The 19316-nt window shown below is 40.0% G+C and overlaps 1 protein-coding gene across 2 annotated transcripts in view; it reads right to left on the bottom strand.

The window, feature by feature from the left end:
- The window catches only part of LOC122800857 (otolith matrix protein 1-like), a 205697-nt gene that overhangs the window by 37800 nt on the left and 148581 nt on the right, over positions 1-19316 (bottom strand). Inside the window, exons 8-9 of one of the 2 annotated variants that reach the window (XM_044070176.1) lie at positions 4171-4345; positions 1613-1662 (exon numbers count right to left, since the gene is read on the bottom strand). In XM_044070176.1, coding sequence (XP_043926111.1) covers positions 1613-1662; positions 4171-4345 — 225 coding nt within the window. The remainder of the gene's footprint in view (positions 1-1612; positions 1663-4170; positions 4346-19316) is intronic. The other variant, XM_044070177.1, reaches the window with a different exon arrangement.

The following is a 19316-nucleotide window of genomic DNA, read 5'->3' as shown; positions in this document are numbered from 1 at the left end:
CCACTGATGTTTGCTACAGCTACAGGCAACTGGGCAGCATCTGTGGAGGACTTCACTCATGATCTGATTACTGTATCTAGAATACCTATACTTTTTAGACATGGATCATGTGAACTTAGAAAATGACAAAAGCTAGGAGATCTGTATTTTGTAAATAGTTGTAAATAACTGATAAGAGATTAAATGTGTACACCCCAGTGCTGAGCCTATGCCAAAGGGATAGGCCCTAAAAGTAAGTGGACTCAGCTACATTATGAGTTTATCAACTGTAAACCTAGCTGCATAAACCTGTCAGAGTGAGATCAGAGTAGTCTATCTTAGGTACGAGAATGTAAATCAGAGGTTTTAGTTCACAACTTGAACTGGTTTTCATACATGTAACATGGAGAAAGTACCAATTGTCATTAAATACCATTCAGTTATGACACTGTTGTTCCTGCAAAGGATGTAGTTGCACTCCGGAAACTCTTAAATGTGGTTAAAAAGCTGCATAATAAATTACATGCAAACTTACACAGAATAAATCAATTTACGTACTTGATTTTTGTTAGATTTAGACCAACATGTACTCAATATCCTATAATGAAACTACCACTATTTTGAAGTATCAGAATGATAAAAAATAACTAGGAGTGAGGTTTCTGCTTTTAACCATGTCAGCTGCATTGATGTCGTTTATGAAAAGAGGTTAAGCAAGAGAGGTTTTACAGAAAAATATTCTTAGTAATAGTAAGGCATTAGAAAAGCTATATATAAAAGAGAAAGAAGAAATACAGGATGGCTTCTTGGAGTACGATGGAATCACCTTTAAGTGTTACTTAAAAAAATCACAATGGCAATCCCTTCCTTTTTGTGGAATGACCTTTTTGCCTCTTTGATCATTAAAACTATGTTGTCTGAAGTATTTTGTTCATTGTAGGGCCTTTCTTCAAAAACTGATCTAAGAAAACAGACAAAAAGTGGTCCAAGATTTTTAAAAATCATTTTTATCTTCAGGCACCTCCATGATTCATCTCAGCCTCTTTACTGTTGGATTCATTCTTCCTGGCTCCCAGCATCTTAAGACACAGAGAGATGGTGGTTACACTTTGGGATTACAGTCATTGTCCATCAGGGGATGAAGATATTTTATATATGCTCCTAAAAAACTTCCCCATTGTCTGAAAAGCCATATGTAATACCCACCATCCTAAACACAGTTCAGCACAACTGCAGTTTTGATCTAGAGTGCTTATGCACTCCTTGGCTAGTTTACACTCCCGCAGTCCCATATTGCACGACATGCAATCTCAGAATTTCACCCAGGTAAAGTTCTTGCTGTAGGATTCTAGCAACACGCTTCCTGAAGGATGTGTGAATATGTGAAAAAAAAGTTTGATTGCTTATTTTCACACAAGGCATCAGCTCAAACCAGAGATATGTGAGGCACAGACAGAGCCAAAATCTCTTCACCAAGATGCTGCTCAGCAGTGATCCAAAAAATTGATCCCCCCATGACAGTTCATTTAAAGTACTGGAGATCCTCACCCAAAACATGAAATTAGGATCAAACAAGTCTGAAAATCGTGTTCTCTAGTGATCAACTGGTGACTGGGTGACCCATAAAGCTTACCTTTAGGCTTTGTCCAAAAAACTTTGTGGAGCCACCAAGTAGATTCACCACTACAAAGGGAAGGATTATGAATTAATGTAATTACAGTCATATAGAAAGCAGAAGTCAAACATTTACAATTGATTAGATGTTATCAATAAAAAGTATCTCCTCGGACATAGAACATCATCTCACTGTGGGAGAAAGGGACAGAAGTTATTCAGAATTTTTCAAAGTACCAGCAAGATATAGTCAGATGAACTCTATACACAACATTTGTTCTGAAGCTTGATATCTCAGTCAGAGGGAACATTTCTATTCTGCAATAAATTTGCCTCAGAAGAAGTTCTGAGAAGATGTATTGACACTCCCAAACCACTGATACTGTTCAACTAGGAGTTTTTTTCCAATACACAACTGAAAAAATACAAATTTTACTGTTTGTGCAAATGTTCCTAACAACTATTCAAAGTCTTAAGCTTTTTTGAAGACAGTGATGTACTGCTTGATTGGGTACCTCTCAAACTCATAGAGCAAAAATCTTGGACACAGTCATAAATAATGGGGGAACAAAGGCCCAAAATTGTGGACAGCTTTTAATTATTTCTCCTATAAAGATAGAATGTTACTAGTATAACAGGCTTTGCACCAGCATGCATTTCCTAAAGGATAAGAAGTCTGAAACTCAAATGTTGTCACCATTTAGTGATTTCAGTTTTCAGTGATTTTGCTAGAAAAACACAAATTTTATGAGGAAAAAGTCAAAAATATGAGGCAAAAATCTAGACAGTTAAAAGTATGGTACCACCTCCTGACTCTCTGGTTCCATTAGGAGACTTAAATGCTTCATGTACAGAATGATGGAGAAACCTGGAGGGGCACAAATGGGGGTGATAGCTTATATGATCTAAACCCAAGTGATGAATTTTTACTGTACTTCAGTGCAAGTCATAAAGTGACCATCCTAAATGTCATGTTTTAGCATAAGCCTGCTCATAAGTGTACTTGGTATCATCTTTTGCCCAAAGGTTTATGATCCATCTTGTAGTCATATTATCAGACTTGAGGCTTAGTGTTCTGGATACTCTTGTCAAAGAGATGTTGAACATTCAAATTTTCACTACCTGCTAATAAGCTGGATAGACCCATTTGTATAGTAAAGGTGTCCTGGAATGCTTAATAAATGCCTTTATGTAGGAAGACCTTCACTCCTACCTCTAGAACAACTTATCCAATATACTGAGGAAAGCTGAGTATATGGTGTCGGAATATGCCCAGTTGAAGACCTCAGTAGCTGAGGCAGCAGTGAGCTGCTGCAGACAAAAGATGGTCAGTGCCTGTCATGGCATAACTCAAGGACTTGCTGGTGGACATCAATGGTGAGGGAAAACATCATGATCAGGAAATACGTTTTCCATGCAATGCTTATGGAAATGTATCAGGATTAAGCTGCCAAGTACCAGCAAGGCAGGAAAACAGCAGCTGTAGCAGTCACAGAAGTGAAAACTTGTGTGTTGGAGCAGTTTCATACAGCTATGGAAAATAGCTTTTAGGAGGCCTGAAAGACAATCTGGCAAACAACAAAAATAACTCAGAGATGTAGGACATTACTCAAGTTTTCTTCAACAAGGGTGGAGAAACAATTACCTTATCTGGGAAGGAACTCCTGAACCTGGTGCATATGCTCTCATCAGAGGAAGCAATGCCAGAAGATGTTGGTGTAACTGGGTCAAGTTCTGTTTCATGAGGTTACTTTGTGATTATGATTCCATGGTGGCAAGACTGTGGGAGGGAATGATATCTGGCCAGAAATATTGAAAGTGATGGATAATGTTGGGGCGTTACATTTAATGTGCCTTTCAATGTTGTGTAGAAGGTCTGGTAAGTACCACTGGATTGGCAAACCAGGGTAGTGCTGCCTATTTTCAGAAAGGGGGGCAGGAGAATAGGTACAGATTACAAATATATTACAGTCTCAGCTTCCCTAATAATCCTATGCCCAAATGCTGAAAAGATTTAAGCAATGGTTTGCCTTGTAACCATTTATGTTCAAAATGTTCATGAACAAGATATCAAGACAAAGCTGAGTTTGGAGAATAATCAGTCTGGGGACTTGAGAGTTTCAACTTTGTTTTTTTTTTCAGTTTCTCTACGATTGTGTGCCTTTTTAAATTCCATTTCTTGAAATTCTATGAATCACAACACAAAACATTAACAAATAAAATCCATAAATCACGTTTTTAAAAAGAATGGATTATAAATTAGTTACAAAGCAACATCAATAAATTACAAAGAACTTAATATAATTTTCAGTGACAAGATCCACAAACTCTTTCCAGTCTATGAAATTATTTCACAATTTGTCTGAGATCTGAAAACTTTAAAACCTTTGTGAGCTGAATTTGTTGAAGTCCACATTTTAATGATATTAGTCATTGTTAAGTGATTTTCATAATTCATCACTATGACACGTTTTCATACTCTAGAAAATGTATTATAGGTGAGCAATAAAATTAGCAAAACAGCAGATTTTATCAGTTTGAAGAGAACAGTTTTGTTTGCATAATATTAAAGACTACCTTGGCATTCAAAAGTCCTCTGGATATCAATATATCGTTGTCCAAGCCAAGATAAGTAATTTCCTGGGATATAAACAAGCCTTATGGTGTCATCATGGAACAGAAGATCTTTTCCTCCATACCCAATGGAGCTGAACATCTTAAAAACACTGTCACTTTGTGGACCAAATTCATTCTGTAGAGAACAAATTGCAAAATATAATTCTGCATTATAGAGAGAAATAAAATGAAAAATTGCAGTTCTCTAAATTATAACTTCTATTGTGCAGATGGATAATATATGAATCAACAATGACCTACAAAAAGCTGTGCTGTATTTATTCTCTTGTACTTTAAAAGGACATAGTTTAAAGTAAGAAAGAAATCACAAAGCTGTGAGTGCTAGCAGCAAATAATATATGCTCTTGGAATGTTGATAGCCAAGAGAATGTGCATTAAAATTATTTAGAAATTGAGCAAGGAAAACTGACCAGTACGATTGAAGGCACATATGCATCAAAATATGTTGTATGTACAGGATAAAGCTAGTACTGTCCACCCAGACTTCATATTCAGTGACAGATCCCATCTTCTTCACAGACTTCAAAATCAAACTGCCACATTATTGAAAATTCATTTAGCAAGGGAAAACTCGCAAACATAGAAATACTCAAAAAAAATTTAAAAAAAGCAATAAATCAATACAAAATTAAATATAGGAATATACACACACCAAGTCAAATACATTACTAAACTCGTTGTAAAAAGTACTGTAAAAGAAACAGAACAAAAATGAATCGAAATTGTGGCATAAATTAAACAGAATGTACAGCAATAAAAGTATTAAAAACTTGTATGTAAGATCTTTACCTGATCAGAAAGAGTAAAAGACATTCAAATGAGATAAAAAAAAAATCTTAAAAAAGTGAAAGTATAAACCTAGGAAGCAGAAAATAAAGTAGTACAGGAACACATAGGAACTGAATAAAATGAAGCAAAAACACCAGTCCCAATAGCAACAGAAAACCACCAATCTAACCTTGGAGTAAAATGCACACACACACACACACACACACACACACAGACACACACACACACACACACACACACACACACACACACACACACACACACACACACACACACACACACACACACACGCACACACACACACAAACACACACACAAGCACACATGCACTCACTCACACGTGGTCTCACACATGTGCACTCTTATACACATGCACTCACACACACACACACACGCATTCACACACACATGCACACAGACATGCACTCACACAGACACTCATGCACTCACACAGACACAGACATACACGCACTCACACAGACACATGCACACTCACACAGACACAGACACACACATACCATACCTCTCAACCTCTTAGTACAAGAAATTTGAATAAAACCTGAAAAATCTAGGGACAAAGGCCCAAAAATAGGGACAGATTTTAAATACTGCTCTTATAAACTTAGGAAGTTGCTAGAGTAACAGGGTTTGTGTTAACATACATTTTCTGAAGGATCTGAAGTCTGAAACTCAAATGTATGTCATTATTTAGTGTCTTCAATCCACAGATTATCCCAGTGATTTACCAGAAAACCACAAATTTTATGAGGAATAGACCAAACATATGAGGCAAAAATCTGGACAGGTGAGAGGTATGATACACACACACACACACACACACACACACACACACACACACACACACACACACACACACACCTATGCATGCGCATGCAAACGCATCAGACAGTTTAGAATTTACATTGTTTGACTTAATAGGTAAATTTGAAAATACAGTTCACAAAACTTAAACACTGCTTGAATACAAAGGCATATTAAAATAGAAATAAAAATCTCATGGTATTTACCATAAAAAAAAGAAAATCTGCATAACATCAAGTAAACCAACTTAAAAAAATAATAACAGCGAGGGAGTACTGCTGCTTACATATATAAAAACATTGCTAATTCATGTTTTTTGTTAACCAAACCACCTATCTCACAAAGATTACTGGTTTAAAAAGATTAATTACAAATTATAACCTCTTGTTTTCCTACGTTGGATTTAACTACTCTCCCTACTCATATTTTCTACAGTGATTTATCTAATTAAATATCAAACAGTCTCACTACACATTAGTGTATTAGCCCAAATGGAGAGATGAAAAGTCAGCAAGCAAAGGACAGTAGTGGTGCTGAAATTGAATTCATCCTCAAGTATTGGTGAGTACCTTCACAAGGTGGACCCTGTTTTAACAAAACCTAATCAAGGTGACACTGATATATAGACTGTATTTATATAGCATATATCATGGATAGCAGGAAGTAAAAAAACAAAAAAAAGATAGCTGAGTGCACAAGACCCAGGATAAAAAAGTGTCCAATCCTGGTAGGCGCACTGGTGCCAGGACTGGAAAAGATGACAGTGTAGAATCCTCAAAACATAAAAACAGTACTACAACAGAGCCAGGCAAGGCCCAGGGGGAGGATGTTCCCTTGTTGTAGTAGTCCACAAAAATAACAAAAACGGATAGGCCAAAGAAGAACCATCAAGATGATAAAGTGGACTGTTGAGGATAAGAAAGAAATTATGTATTGTTACAAACCAAAGCACTTGCAGAACCAGCAAACAAAATGCCTCTTCAGGTTGGTGAACCAAAATTATTTATTTAATGCCACAAAAAAATAACTTGCGTTTTCGTCCTTAGACTTCATCAGAATGAATAGTTACACAAGCTAATAATCTCCTTTTCTAGGGAACTTACAATACTTGGATGTGATGATTGAAAAGATACCTGAAGTTAGAAAATTTAAGTCCAATGTTTATAGAAAAGTGACTTTTTCAAACTCCTACTTGTTTTACACTAGTGCCCACCCTTTCAAACAAATGAAAGGAATTTTGAAAGGGCAGTTCATTAGGAATAGTAGGATGACGTCCCTGGATAGTGACTTTGATATAGAAAGTAAGAAACTGAAAAATATGTTTTTTGGAAAGAAATTACCCCCTTGTTTTAATAGAAGAAGTAATGAATGAAATAAAAAATAAGGGGGGGGTTAGTCCCATTTTAGGGGTATTGGCACACATTGTAATTAACACAGAGAATACCCCAACCCCAGATAAAAAATGGGAGTAGTAATTTCATCTTGAATTTTAGTACTGACACTTATTTGGTTAAAGATATTATTTCTAGAAATTGGGGGAGGTTTGGGGACTATTCTGACTTGGACCTGTTATTCAAGGACCCCCTGAAATTCACTTATAGGAATGGGAAAATATTAAGGAAATGCTGGAATATAGAAAACCAAAGCAGGGTAGGCATAATAAAGGCATTTTCAACTGTGGGGCTTGCTCCCAATGCTCACATGTTATACAGGGGGAGAGTGTGTATTTAATGGAGAGGAATATAAAGTTAGAAAAAAACGCATTCTCCAAATGTGACACCATGGAGGTCATACATATCGCCATTTGTAAATTCTGTGGAGCCTTCTATAAAGGGAAGGCCACTAGGAAGTTTAAGAGGCAAATATATGAACATCTCTATGACATTAGTAAGCAAGATACCAATAACGCACTATTCAGACATACCACATTTTGTAAAGATGCAGTTTTTGTTTTTTTTGTCATAGAAAAAATAGAACAGGACCCTTGAGGTGGTCCCTGGGAGACAACTATAGAGTACAGGGAATTATTTTGGCAGTTGAGTTTGTAGGCTAACAGCGAACCAGGCTTGAATTACTATATTTCTTTAGCCCCTGTCCTCAAACTTAGATCTGCTAAACTATAATATTTTTATTTAGCATTATTTCTTAACCAGTAGATGACAGTGTTCTACTAGTTCATCACAGTGGTATTGTTTCAACACAATTTAAAATTTTGGTGCAACACATCTTATTTATTTATTTCTATATTATTATACTTGATGGCCTGCATTTTATGTACTTACATATTAATTATGTGATTCATTGTTTTTAAAATCTGTTTTTAGAACCTGTTATTGGAATAAATGGCTGTTTGTTTTAGGAGTTTTTATAGCAGCATTTTGAATGCACTACATTCAATTATATTAAATGTTTTAATTGGTTAATTGTTTTGTTAATAGGAAGGGAGGGCTACTTAAGGAGATTACTAGCGTGTGTAACTATTCATTCTGATGAAGTCTAAGGACAAAAACAAGAAGTTATGTACTCACCATAACGTTCGATGTATGTAGTCCATCTCGCCTCACATTCTTACCCGTGGGTTTGGAGCCAAACCTCAGCTCCGACTCGGCAATACTCTAGCTCAAAGTATTCAATTGGCTCGTGGCTAAGAGGTATGCCATGCTGCAATGCGCCTATCCCCCAGATCTTGTTTGCTGTGAGCTCACATACATACACACACACACACACACACACACACACACACACACACACACACACACACACACACACACACACAAACATGTTGAGAGGAAGAACCAACTCAACATATCAAGAAGGAGTGCTGAAACCAGAGACTCGACCTCTAGGTCCTCCTGGAGGGGGTAGGTGGGTGGGTTAGTAAGAATGTGAGGTGAGATGGACTACATACATCAAACGTTATGGTGAGTGCATAACTTCTTGATGTTATGTATTCCAATCTCACCTACATTCGTACCCGTGGGACAGCATCCCTAGCACCTAGACCTTGGGCGGCTCACTGGAAAATACTCCTGAGCACTATGGAACCAAATGAAGATCTGCCCCTTGATACCAGATCCAATTTGTAATGACTAATAAAGGTGTGAGGAGATGCCCAAGTAGCTGCAGCACAAATATCATCCATAGACATCCTAGCCTGAAAGGCAGTAGAAGTAGACATTGAACGCGTAGAGTGAGCTTTTACCTTAAAGGGTAATTCCTTGCCATTTGAAGAATAGATGAAGGAAATGCAGCTAGAAATCCATCTGGGCAGAGTTACTTTGGAAACTGAAGTCCCTAATCTATTGTCTGAAAATGAATCAAAGAGTTGATCAGATTTCCTAAAATCGTTTGTTCTATGTAAATAGAAACGTAATTGTCTGTGGACATCTAGCTGATGAAACTTAAATTCTGCCTTGTTAGAGAATTCAGGAAAAAACACAGGCAACTCAATAGACTGGCTGAGATTGACCACTGAAGCAACCTTAGGCATAAAGGAAGGATTAGGTCTTAGCAAAACCCTATCCTTGTGAAATATCAAGTAAGGGGGCCGGATTGATAAAGCTTGGAGTTCAGCGACCCGCCTAGCCGAAGTGATGGCTATCAAAAAGAGTGTCTTCCAAGACAAAAATTTAATGTCACTGGTTGCCACAGGCTCAAAAGGAGGCGAGGTAAGCCACTGTAGCACAAAATTAAGGTCCCATGGCATAACAGGATCAAAGTAGCATAGTCCCTTTGAGAAAAGCCTTACAAAGTCTGTGCGCCATTAGATTGGGTTCATTAGCAACATGAAAAGAAGAAATGGCTGCCAACTGCACTTTGATAGTTGCCGCAGCAGATCCCTGACTAAACAGTTGAGATAGAAACTCTAAAACTGATGAGATGGGAGCTCTATAGGGATCAATCTGTCTTTCATGAGCCCAAATGGAGAATCTCTTCCACTTACTTGAATAAATCTTCCTAGTAGAAGGCTTGTGGGAGGAAGACAGAATATGAACCACCTCCAGTGAAAAATCATGAAGCCTGACTAGGGACAGAATTGGAGCAGCCATGCTGTCAACCTGAGGGTCTAGATGGAGGGGTGGAACTGCCCTGACATATGAGTCAACAGATCCAGCTCTGGGTCCAGAATCCACGGCTCATCCATTAGATAAGGGTGAAGAAAAGGAAACCAGATCTGACAAGGCCAGTGTGGAGCAATCAGTATCATTTTGCTTCCCAAAGACTGTGCTTTCTGAATAACCTTAATTATCAGGGGAATTGCAGGGAAGGCATAGAGAAGACCGGAGGGCCATTTGTGAACTACAGCGTCCCTGGGTGCTTCCCCTTCTGGGGGAATAAAGGTGAAGTAGAAGCTGCATTTAGCACTGAGGGGGCTGCAAATAGATCGCAGCAAGGCTGACCCCATCTGCAGAAAATCCGTTCCGCCACTTGTTCGTTCAGGGACCACTCGTGAGGCATCAGAATAGCTCTGCTCAGCCTGTTGGCAATCATGTTGGACTTCCCAGGAATGTGCGTTGCCACTAGAAAGTGCTGGGAAGATACTGCCCACTGCCACACTCAAAGAGCCTCTCTGCAAAGGGGATACAACCTGGTTCCTCCCTATTTGTTCAGGTACCAGACCACTGACATGTTGTCTGAGTGGATTGCAATTGTCCCATGAGGAAGAAAGCTTTGAAGTGCTTGCAACGCTAATAGCACCGCTCTCATCTCTAAGACATTGATATGCAAATGGATCTAGTGTTCCTGTCACATGCCTTGGACAGTCCTACCAAGATAATGCCCCCCCACCGCCCCACCAGATCTGGGAGGCAGCCATGATCACAGTGGCAATCGGAGGAGGAAGAACAAAAGGCATACCCGTGTTGAGACTGCTGGTCTGAAGCCACCAGCACAGATCCTGCTTGCACCTGTCGGTTATTACAATAAAGTGGGAGAGTGGAAGGTGCAGAAGAGACCATTAGGCAAAAAGTAGTCACTGAAGAATCCTCATGTGAAGTCTTGCAAGAGGGACTAGCATAATCGTGGCAGCCATGGTCCCTAACAACTGGAGGACCACTTTTGCCTTGACCTTCTTCAGTGGTAGTAGAGCGTAGACTTGCTGCTGTAAAACCTAAATTCTCTCTTCTGGCAGGAAAACCCTCATGAGCACTGTGTCTAATTCGGCGCCAATAAAGTTAACACACTGCGAGGGCAACAATGCAGACTTTTCCCAATTCAAGGTGATTCCCAGACTTTGGCGCAGCGCAATAGTGGAGTCCCTGGTCTGTAGTAGTAGATGCCTGGTGGTGGCAGACAGGAGCCAGTTGTCCAGATACGGAAACACTTGGAATCCCAGACATCTCAAGTGAGCAATTACCACTGCCATGCATTTGGTGAAGACCCTGGGTGCCGTGGTGAGATCAAAGGGCAGGGCACAAAACTGAAAATGACTGGCTCCCAGCTGGAAGCGTAGGTGACTTCTGGATACCCTGTCCATTTTTATATGGTAGTAAGCATCCTTGAGGTCGATGGAGCACATCCACACATCTTTCCCTAATAACGAGAGAATTGACTGTAATGTGACCATGTGGAACTTGGACTTCTCTACATGAAGGTTCAAACGATTGAGATCCAAAATGGGTCTCAGGTCCCCTGTTCTTTCTGGCACCAAAAAGAATCTGGAGTAAGTCCCTAATCCTACTTGGTCTGAGGGGATGGCCTGGATGGCTCCTTTTAACAGCAACTTTTGAACTTCTAAGGTTGCGGAATCCCTTTGACTGGGTGGGACATCTGGGATTCTTTTGTTTGGAGGGGGAGATGAAAGAAAGGGAATATGATAACCTCTGGAGATTATCTCTAATACCCACTCATCTTGGGTGATGTCTCACCAGGCTTCTGGGTATAGAGAAATGTGCCCCCCGACTGGCTTCAGAGACACACAGTCAGGCCTCCTCTCAGGAGCACTGGTAGGGAGAGCCACAAAAGTAATCACAGTCCCCCTGGCTATGCAGGCCTTCTCTGCCTCTAGGGTGGCATCTACCTGAATTTCCACCCCCTCCTCTGCCTCTGGTGGGGGAATCACTCTGTGCGTCATGAAAAAACCTCTGTGATTTTCTGAACCACATTTTTCCACCCTTCTGGCCCTTGGGATAAGGTCTAGAAGGCATGGAAAAATGGACTCCCACAGGAGACAGGGTTTTTCCTTCCTGCTCGCACCTAGTGAGAGTATCCTTCACCTTGGTTCCAAATAAGGATGAACCGTCAAAGGGCGCGTTGGTGAAGGTAGACTTGAAGACCTCCACGAAGTTGCACAGGCGCATCCAGGAGTGTCTCCTAAGAGAGACTCTGGAACCTGCAGCCCTGCTTGCTCCATCGGCTGCGTTCGAGATCAGCCTCATGGAGGAGTTGGTAACAGAGTTTAGGGTAGACATCTGAGCATTGACTTTCTGAGCCACAGTATCACAAACATTACCCTGTAGAGAATCTCCCAACTCCTTTAGGAGATCTCTTTGGAGCCATGTAAAATGTGATAAGTAGTTCAGCGACCGCAGAGTAAAGGCCGCTGAAGAGAACACACGCTTCCCATACCTGTCCATAGCCCTGGACTCCTTGTTAGGGGGATGGACGGTAGATGAAGTTTCTGCAAGTTCCTTCTTGGTGGCTACTGCCACCATCATGGCATTTACTGGAATGCCTTTTGTAAGAAATTCTGAATCGGGGACAAAAACTTGTTGGGTCTCCTAGGGACCGGTTCCACAGTGTCTGGATTTTCCCACACCTTTCAACAAATGAGGTCCAGGAGCTCGTCAAATGGGGGAGAAATCCAAGAGGTGGAGGGTTGGAACCTGAAGGCATTCAGGAACACTGACTCCTCCTCAGAAGGGGCTTTAGATGGCCAGTTGCCTCTCTGTCTCAGTATTTCCAAGATATCAGAAAAAGAGATATAGTCAGAAGACGACTTAGGGCACCCCTCTGACTCCTCGAGGTCGATGTCAGATGTGAAGGACTCATCTTGGGAGTCAATGTGCTTCCTATTGCACACTCTCTTTCAGGGTAGCTCCTTGGGTGAAAAACCCGGGGATGCCTCAGAAAGCTGGGGACCACTCATGGAGGTATCCTGAGGCCTTAGGTCTCCGCTGTCCCCAGATAGAGGGTGATCTGATACTGATATCGGTGCTGCAGGGGGAAGAGTATTGTTACTGTAAGATGCAGCTGATGACCTGGCCAGCACACTCCTCATGACCTCGAAAGCTGATCCCCCCCGCTCTGAAGGTCGGCTAACCACAGAAGACAGCCTCGGAGCCAAGGAAATAAGGTCCAAAGCTGATGTTGGGTCCACACTCACCCAAGCTGAAGAGCCGAGAGGAAGGTTCGGAGCCGAAGAAGATCGACCCGATGCCTCCCTCTCGGCTCTGACCAGTGAGCTGTGAATCCTGGACCCTGTGGACAGTGCTGACAGGGTCGGTGCAGAGATCAGAGCAGAGATGCCAGAAGGGGCTACTGGAGCTGATCTTGAGGCATCAGATGGAACCCACAGCTCTGGCTCTGAAGAAAGGTCCAGAGGAGGAACAACCAAAGATGAAGGGAGTACGAGCTCCGGAGCTGACTGGGCCAGAGCCGAAAGCAATTTAGCTAGCACTGATGACTGCAGCAGTTTCTTCACCACTCTGTCGACATCGTCATTGGAAAGTATCCAGGAGGATCTAGAGGACATGGTCGGGGATCTGGATCTCCTTATAGAGGGAGACCTATGAGTAGGGGAGACTGGTTGAAAAACTGGAGACTGGCTCTGAACTGACAAATTTGACACCGGCTCCGATAAACCTGGAGCTGATGTAGACATCATCGAAGCACTGTCTTCTGTCGGCCCCGAAGTAATTGGAGCTGAAGAAACAATTGTAGTTTTAATAATTTTCTCCAGCGGCTCCGAGGAGACGGACGGAGCCGGAGACCACTTCTTAGATGATTTCTTGTCCATCTTTTTATCTCATTTGGAAGAAGACTTGGAACTGGAGGATCTTTCCAAATCCTCTTCAAAAGAAGGTTTCAGCAATCCTCTTAAAATTAGCGTGTTCTTCCTCCCTTGCAGCACGCGGGGGCTGAAAGCATGACAGAACAAGCAGGATTCCTGTAAATGAATAGCCCCCAAGCAATACACGCACACAGAGTGCCCATCCATCAAAGACATTTTGTTGTTACACTTAACACACTTTTTGAAGTCCTTAAACATGTTGAGACAAGAACACACACACACACAGGGGAAAACGGTAGGGGCACCTTCACCACAGAAATCAAATAAGTGCGGGAAACTAGAGCCTCTAACTCAAATGGCCTAGAGACTGTGAGGTAACCACAGAGAGGGCTAGGTCCTCTAAGTTAAACAGGCCTAGCCCAGGAAAAAACAGGGGAACAACAGTCACACCACAAGGAACCCGCTGACAAGGGGGATTAACCTACTACACAGTCAGAACAAGAACAAAAACAACAGAAAAAAAACAGGGGAGGACTAGGTCCTCTAACTGAAATGGGCCTAGCCCGTAAACACCATGGGAAACAGGATACCAGAAAAGTTCAATAAACTGTTAGCAGTAAAAACACACACACTAGCTATTAAAATAGCTTTTGGAGCTACTAAATCGAACAAATAGTAGAAAATTTGTACTTAGCCACAGCCAAGTGCGAGACCATGTCCGAGCTGTACAAGCAGCAAACAAGATCTGGGGGATAGGCGCATTGCAGCATGGGATACCTCTTAGCCATGAGCCAATTGAAGACTTCGAGTTAGAGTATGGTCGACTCAGAGCCTAGGTTCGGCTCCGAACCCACGGGTAAGAATGTAGGCGAGATTGGACTACATAACATTGCAAGTTATTGTTTTGTGGCATTAAATAAATCATTTTGGTTCACCGACCTGAAGAGGCATTTTTGTTTGCTGGTTCTGCAAGTGCTTTGGCTTGTAGTGATTTTGGTACTGTTTCCAAGCACTTTTTCCTTCTCAGTTGTGTTCAAATTATGTATTGTTACCACTATGTAAAAAAGCCCAGAATTTCCAGACACAAGATATACAAAAAGATTAAGAGAGAAATTAGAGGAAAGAAAAATACTTCCACAAGAAAAATTGTTAGAAGCTTCAAATGATAATTTGTGTTCATTAATACAACAGATTTGTGAAAAAACAGTATATAGATCAAGGAACCTTGATCTGTTTGGAAAAAGAAGCATCTGAGGAAGTGCGAAAATATAAACAACAAAAACCAAGAGATATTCGAAAAGTATAAAAAAGGAATATGGACATGGGAAAGAAAGACAGATTTAATATGGTGCAATATTTATGCAAAGGAGAAAGTCAAATTAATCAATGTAAAGAAAGTAGCCCCAAAATATTTGAAGAGAAATACAGGCAAAGGCAACCAGATATGGAAAATTTCACAATAAAAAAATAATACCACAAAGATGGAATGTAGAAAAGATGATCAGTAAAGTAGAAGTTAAAAAAACAGAAGTTGAAGTTATGGAGTGCCTGCGAAGTGAAGGATTTGATGTAGAAGGTCTAACACAGGTTACATCACAGCAGGATGGAATGAGTCCCCAAAGCAGGGCAAAACAGGAAGATCAGGAAACATCTGAAGAAGAATATGGACATGGGAAAGAAAAAGAGATTTAGTATGGTGTAATATTTATGCAAAGGAGAAAGCAAAACTAACCAATACAAAAAGAGCAGTACCAAAGATATTTGAAGAGAAATACAGACAAAGCAATCTGGACATGGAAAACTTTACAATACAAAAAATAAGAAGACAAAGAGGAAAAGTAGAAAAGGAGATTAGTAATGGAGAAGCTAAAGAAATAGAAACTGAGGTTATGGAGTACCTGCAAAGTGAAGGATTTAGTGTAGAAAATATAATTCAGAAAGCACCACAATGGGATATCCAAATTAAGGGGAAACCAGTGGAACAGGAAGCAATTGGTCAAGTGCCATATGCAGATAATTTGGAGGCTTCCACAGGAAATAAGTATAAATGTTCATTTGAAGCTAGACAGCAAGGAAAGGAACAGGAAACTGTGGAAACTCGGATGCAGTCAGTGTTGAGGAGTGATAGGCCAGTGAGTTCCCATATGATAGAGTTACAGATGGCACAGGATGAAACTGATGAGACTGTGTCACCTGAAGATGCTATAGAACCTTCTATAGCATGCAAGCAGGAAATGGAAAACAAGGGATGTGCCCTTAGTTTGGAAGAAAATGAGCCAAGAGAAGAATTGCTTGACTTAATAGACATGGACAGATACATCAAGATCAATGAAAGAAAGAGACTGCAGAAGGTTAATAAAACCTAAAAAGTCAGAAGTCTGATAAAACAAATTAACACAGTAATTAGGACTGTTCATAGAGATCCATGCGATATGACAGAAGTAAACAGGATATATTACTGTGCAGCTAAATTAAAAACTGATAATGTTCTACCATAAAAACACATGGTAGTGAGGGAAAGGAAGGGGAGAAATCGAATACCATCATGGAAATATCAAATAGAGAAAATTATAAAGCAATTAAGACAAGAAGTGTCACTGTTAGAAGACTATAGAAGAGGGAATAGATCAACAAAAATGCTAAGAAAGATAGATATGATAAAAGCAATAAACAATATTATAACAGATCAGGATCTATCATGCACTATCAGAAATGTTGTATCTTTCGGCTTCTCCCGGTTAGGGGTCGCCACAGCGGAACTCCGGTCCGCTAATGATTGGCAGTAGATTATTACATGCCGAGTTGCCAGCTCTGATGCACAGCCTTCAACGGAGGTACGCCCATTCACACATGTCTCCACAAAGAAGATGCTTTAGCTGAGAATCGAACAGGACAACGTCTTACTGTAAGGCGACAACGCTACTGCAGCACCACCACCGCAGTATATGCACTATCAGAAATAACACACTAAATTTCAGCACAGGTGGAAAAATGAAGATAAATATAAAGGAAAAGTGCAAAATTAGCAGTTTATTGATGACCCAAAAAGGTTTTTTAGAGAACTGGGAAATAAGGTAAAGGAAATTAAAAGACCGCCAAAAAAAGAAGACATAGATACATTTTGGAGAAGTATCAATGAAGATCCTGTGGAACATAACAAAGATGCTAAATCAATAGAAGTAAAAGAAAGAATAAGAAGTTTAAAGATACAGGATATGAAATGGGATGAAGTAACAGCTAAGAGATTGAAACAAAGTTAAGAAAAGCCTCTAATTGGAAAACCCCAGGCCCAGATGCAGTACCTAACTTCTGGTTAAAAGTATTAACATCTCTGCATGAAGATTTAGCCATGAATAAGAATTATTTATATGCGCACCCAGAACAAACACCAACTTGGCTCACAACAGGAAAAACAATGCTCCTACTTAAGAGTGAACCTGCAAGCTACCCTAAAATTTATAGACCAATAACTTGCCTACTCACAACGTATAAACTACACATGGAATTGATGCCGACAGAGTTTATAGTCATTTAGAATGAAGAATCTAAGTATGGCATGGACTGAATACAAAAAAGCATTTGATAGTATCCCTCATTCATGGATAAAAGAGTGCTTAAAAAATGTATAAGATACACCCCACACTGATCGACTGCATTACAGTGACCATGCAAAAGTGGCAGACCACTTTGAAATTAAGCCATGATAAAGGGCAAATTGTTATCCCAGGGATAAAAATTCAAAGGGGGATATTCCAGGTTGACTCTCTGTCACTGTTATTATTCTGCCTTGCCCTTAATCCATTAAGCTATTTACTCAACAGTTTAGGCCATGGCTATATTCTGGTTCCTAGAAAACAACAAAGTATAAAGACTTCTTACCTTCTCTTTGTCAATGATTTAAAACTGTATAGCTCATCAGATGAGGAACTGCAACCACAACTGCAAGTTGTCAAAACGTTTTCAGATGATATAAGAATGTCATTTGGTCTTGATAAATTTGCAAAAGCAAGCTTTAAAGCAGGGAAACTGGAAAGCCAGGGGAAACATCAGTTTGAGACAAGAATATGATATAAAATAACTTGAGCAAGAAGGAGTGTATAAAGATTTGGGAATTGATGAAGGATGAACAATAAAACATGAACAAATGCAAATAAAACTTAGGAATACTTCAGAAGACTTAAATTAATCCTGAAAATAACACTGACATCTAGGAACAAAATCCAAGCTATAAACCAATTTGCTTTTCTCATCCTAACTTACAGTTTTGGAGTGATTGATTGGCACCAAAACGTGTTGCATTGATTGGACAGGAAACAAGAAGGATGCTTCATGCTCACCAAATGATTTATAAAAATCAGTCCATACCAAGATTATATATTCCCAGTTCCGAAGGAGGGATGGGCCTCCTTAAAACTGATATATGTACAGATCTGCAATTGTGGGATTCCATACATATATGCTGATGTCACAATACCCAAACCTAGTGAAAGTTTTGAAACATGAGGAGAATAACTCTAGGATGACTTATCTGCTTAATCTAGCAGAAGTTTATTGGCATCAACCAGGAATGGAAATCAATTCAGAAGTAGATAAAAATCAGGCAGCAATTGAATGTGCCAAAAAACAAAAGAAAGAATATAAGGTGAAGGATCAGATGAGAATGCAAGAAATGTGGAAAAAGCACAAATATAGTTTAAAGTACAGAAAACTTCTGGAAGAACCTCATGCTGATCAGGAATGAACACAGGAATGGTTAAGGAAAGGCGAATTCAAACCCAGAGATGAAAGGTTAATACTGGTGGCCCAAGATAGTGGGCTGCGTAGACGTTAGTTTATAAAGTCCATTGAACATGTGAAAGAAACAGACAAATATAGGTTTTGTAAAACAGAATTGGAAACAGTTGCACACCTCGTTGCTGGTTGCAACATACTAATGGCAGAAGGATTGTATACTGAAAGGCATAATAATGTGGTGAGACTGTTGCACTGGGGATTGTGCAAACAGTATGGTAGTGAAGTCGCCAAAAAGCACTGGAAACATCAGCCACAAAGCATCATAGAAAATGAAGTCTACATCACTTGGGATCATCCATTACCAACAGTTCAAAAGATAGATGCTAGAAAACCGGATATAGTGGTCCAAGAAAAGAAGACAAGAGCAGCATTGATTATTGAAATCGCCATACCCAGTGACTACAGTGTGCTGCATGCAGAGAGACACAAAATCATAAAATATCAGGATCTGCAGGCAGAAACAAGAGCAATGTGGAAGAAAGATACCCAGACAGTTCCAATAGTAGTAGGAGCAAAGGATCTTATAAAAAAGAATTTACATTCATATTTAGATATATTACCAATACATGTAACTCCAAATGAACTGCAGAAGGAATCATTACTAGACACATTGCTGGTGCTGAGAAGAACTCTACTGGCTGACATCAAAGAATGAAACAATACTAATTTCATGAACTTTAATGATACTTTGATTTAGGAATGGGGTCTATTCCTGTCATGGTATTAGAAA

This window comes from Protopterus annectens, chromosome 4.part1 (genome assembly GCF_019279795.1).
Source record: "Protopterus annectens isolate FY-2018-M chromosome 4.part1, PAN1.0, whole genome shotgun sequence".
NCBI classification, from domain to species: domain Eukaryota; kingdom Metazoa; phylum Chordata; order Ceratodontiformes; family Protopteridae; genus Protopterus; species Protopterus annectens.
Note: the sequence above shows the minus strand (reverse complement) of the source record. Positions and strands in the feature narration are given on the sequence as shown.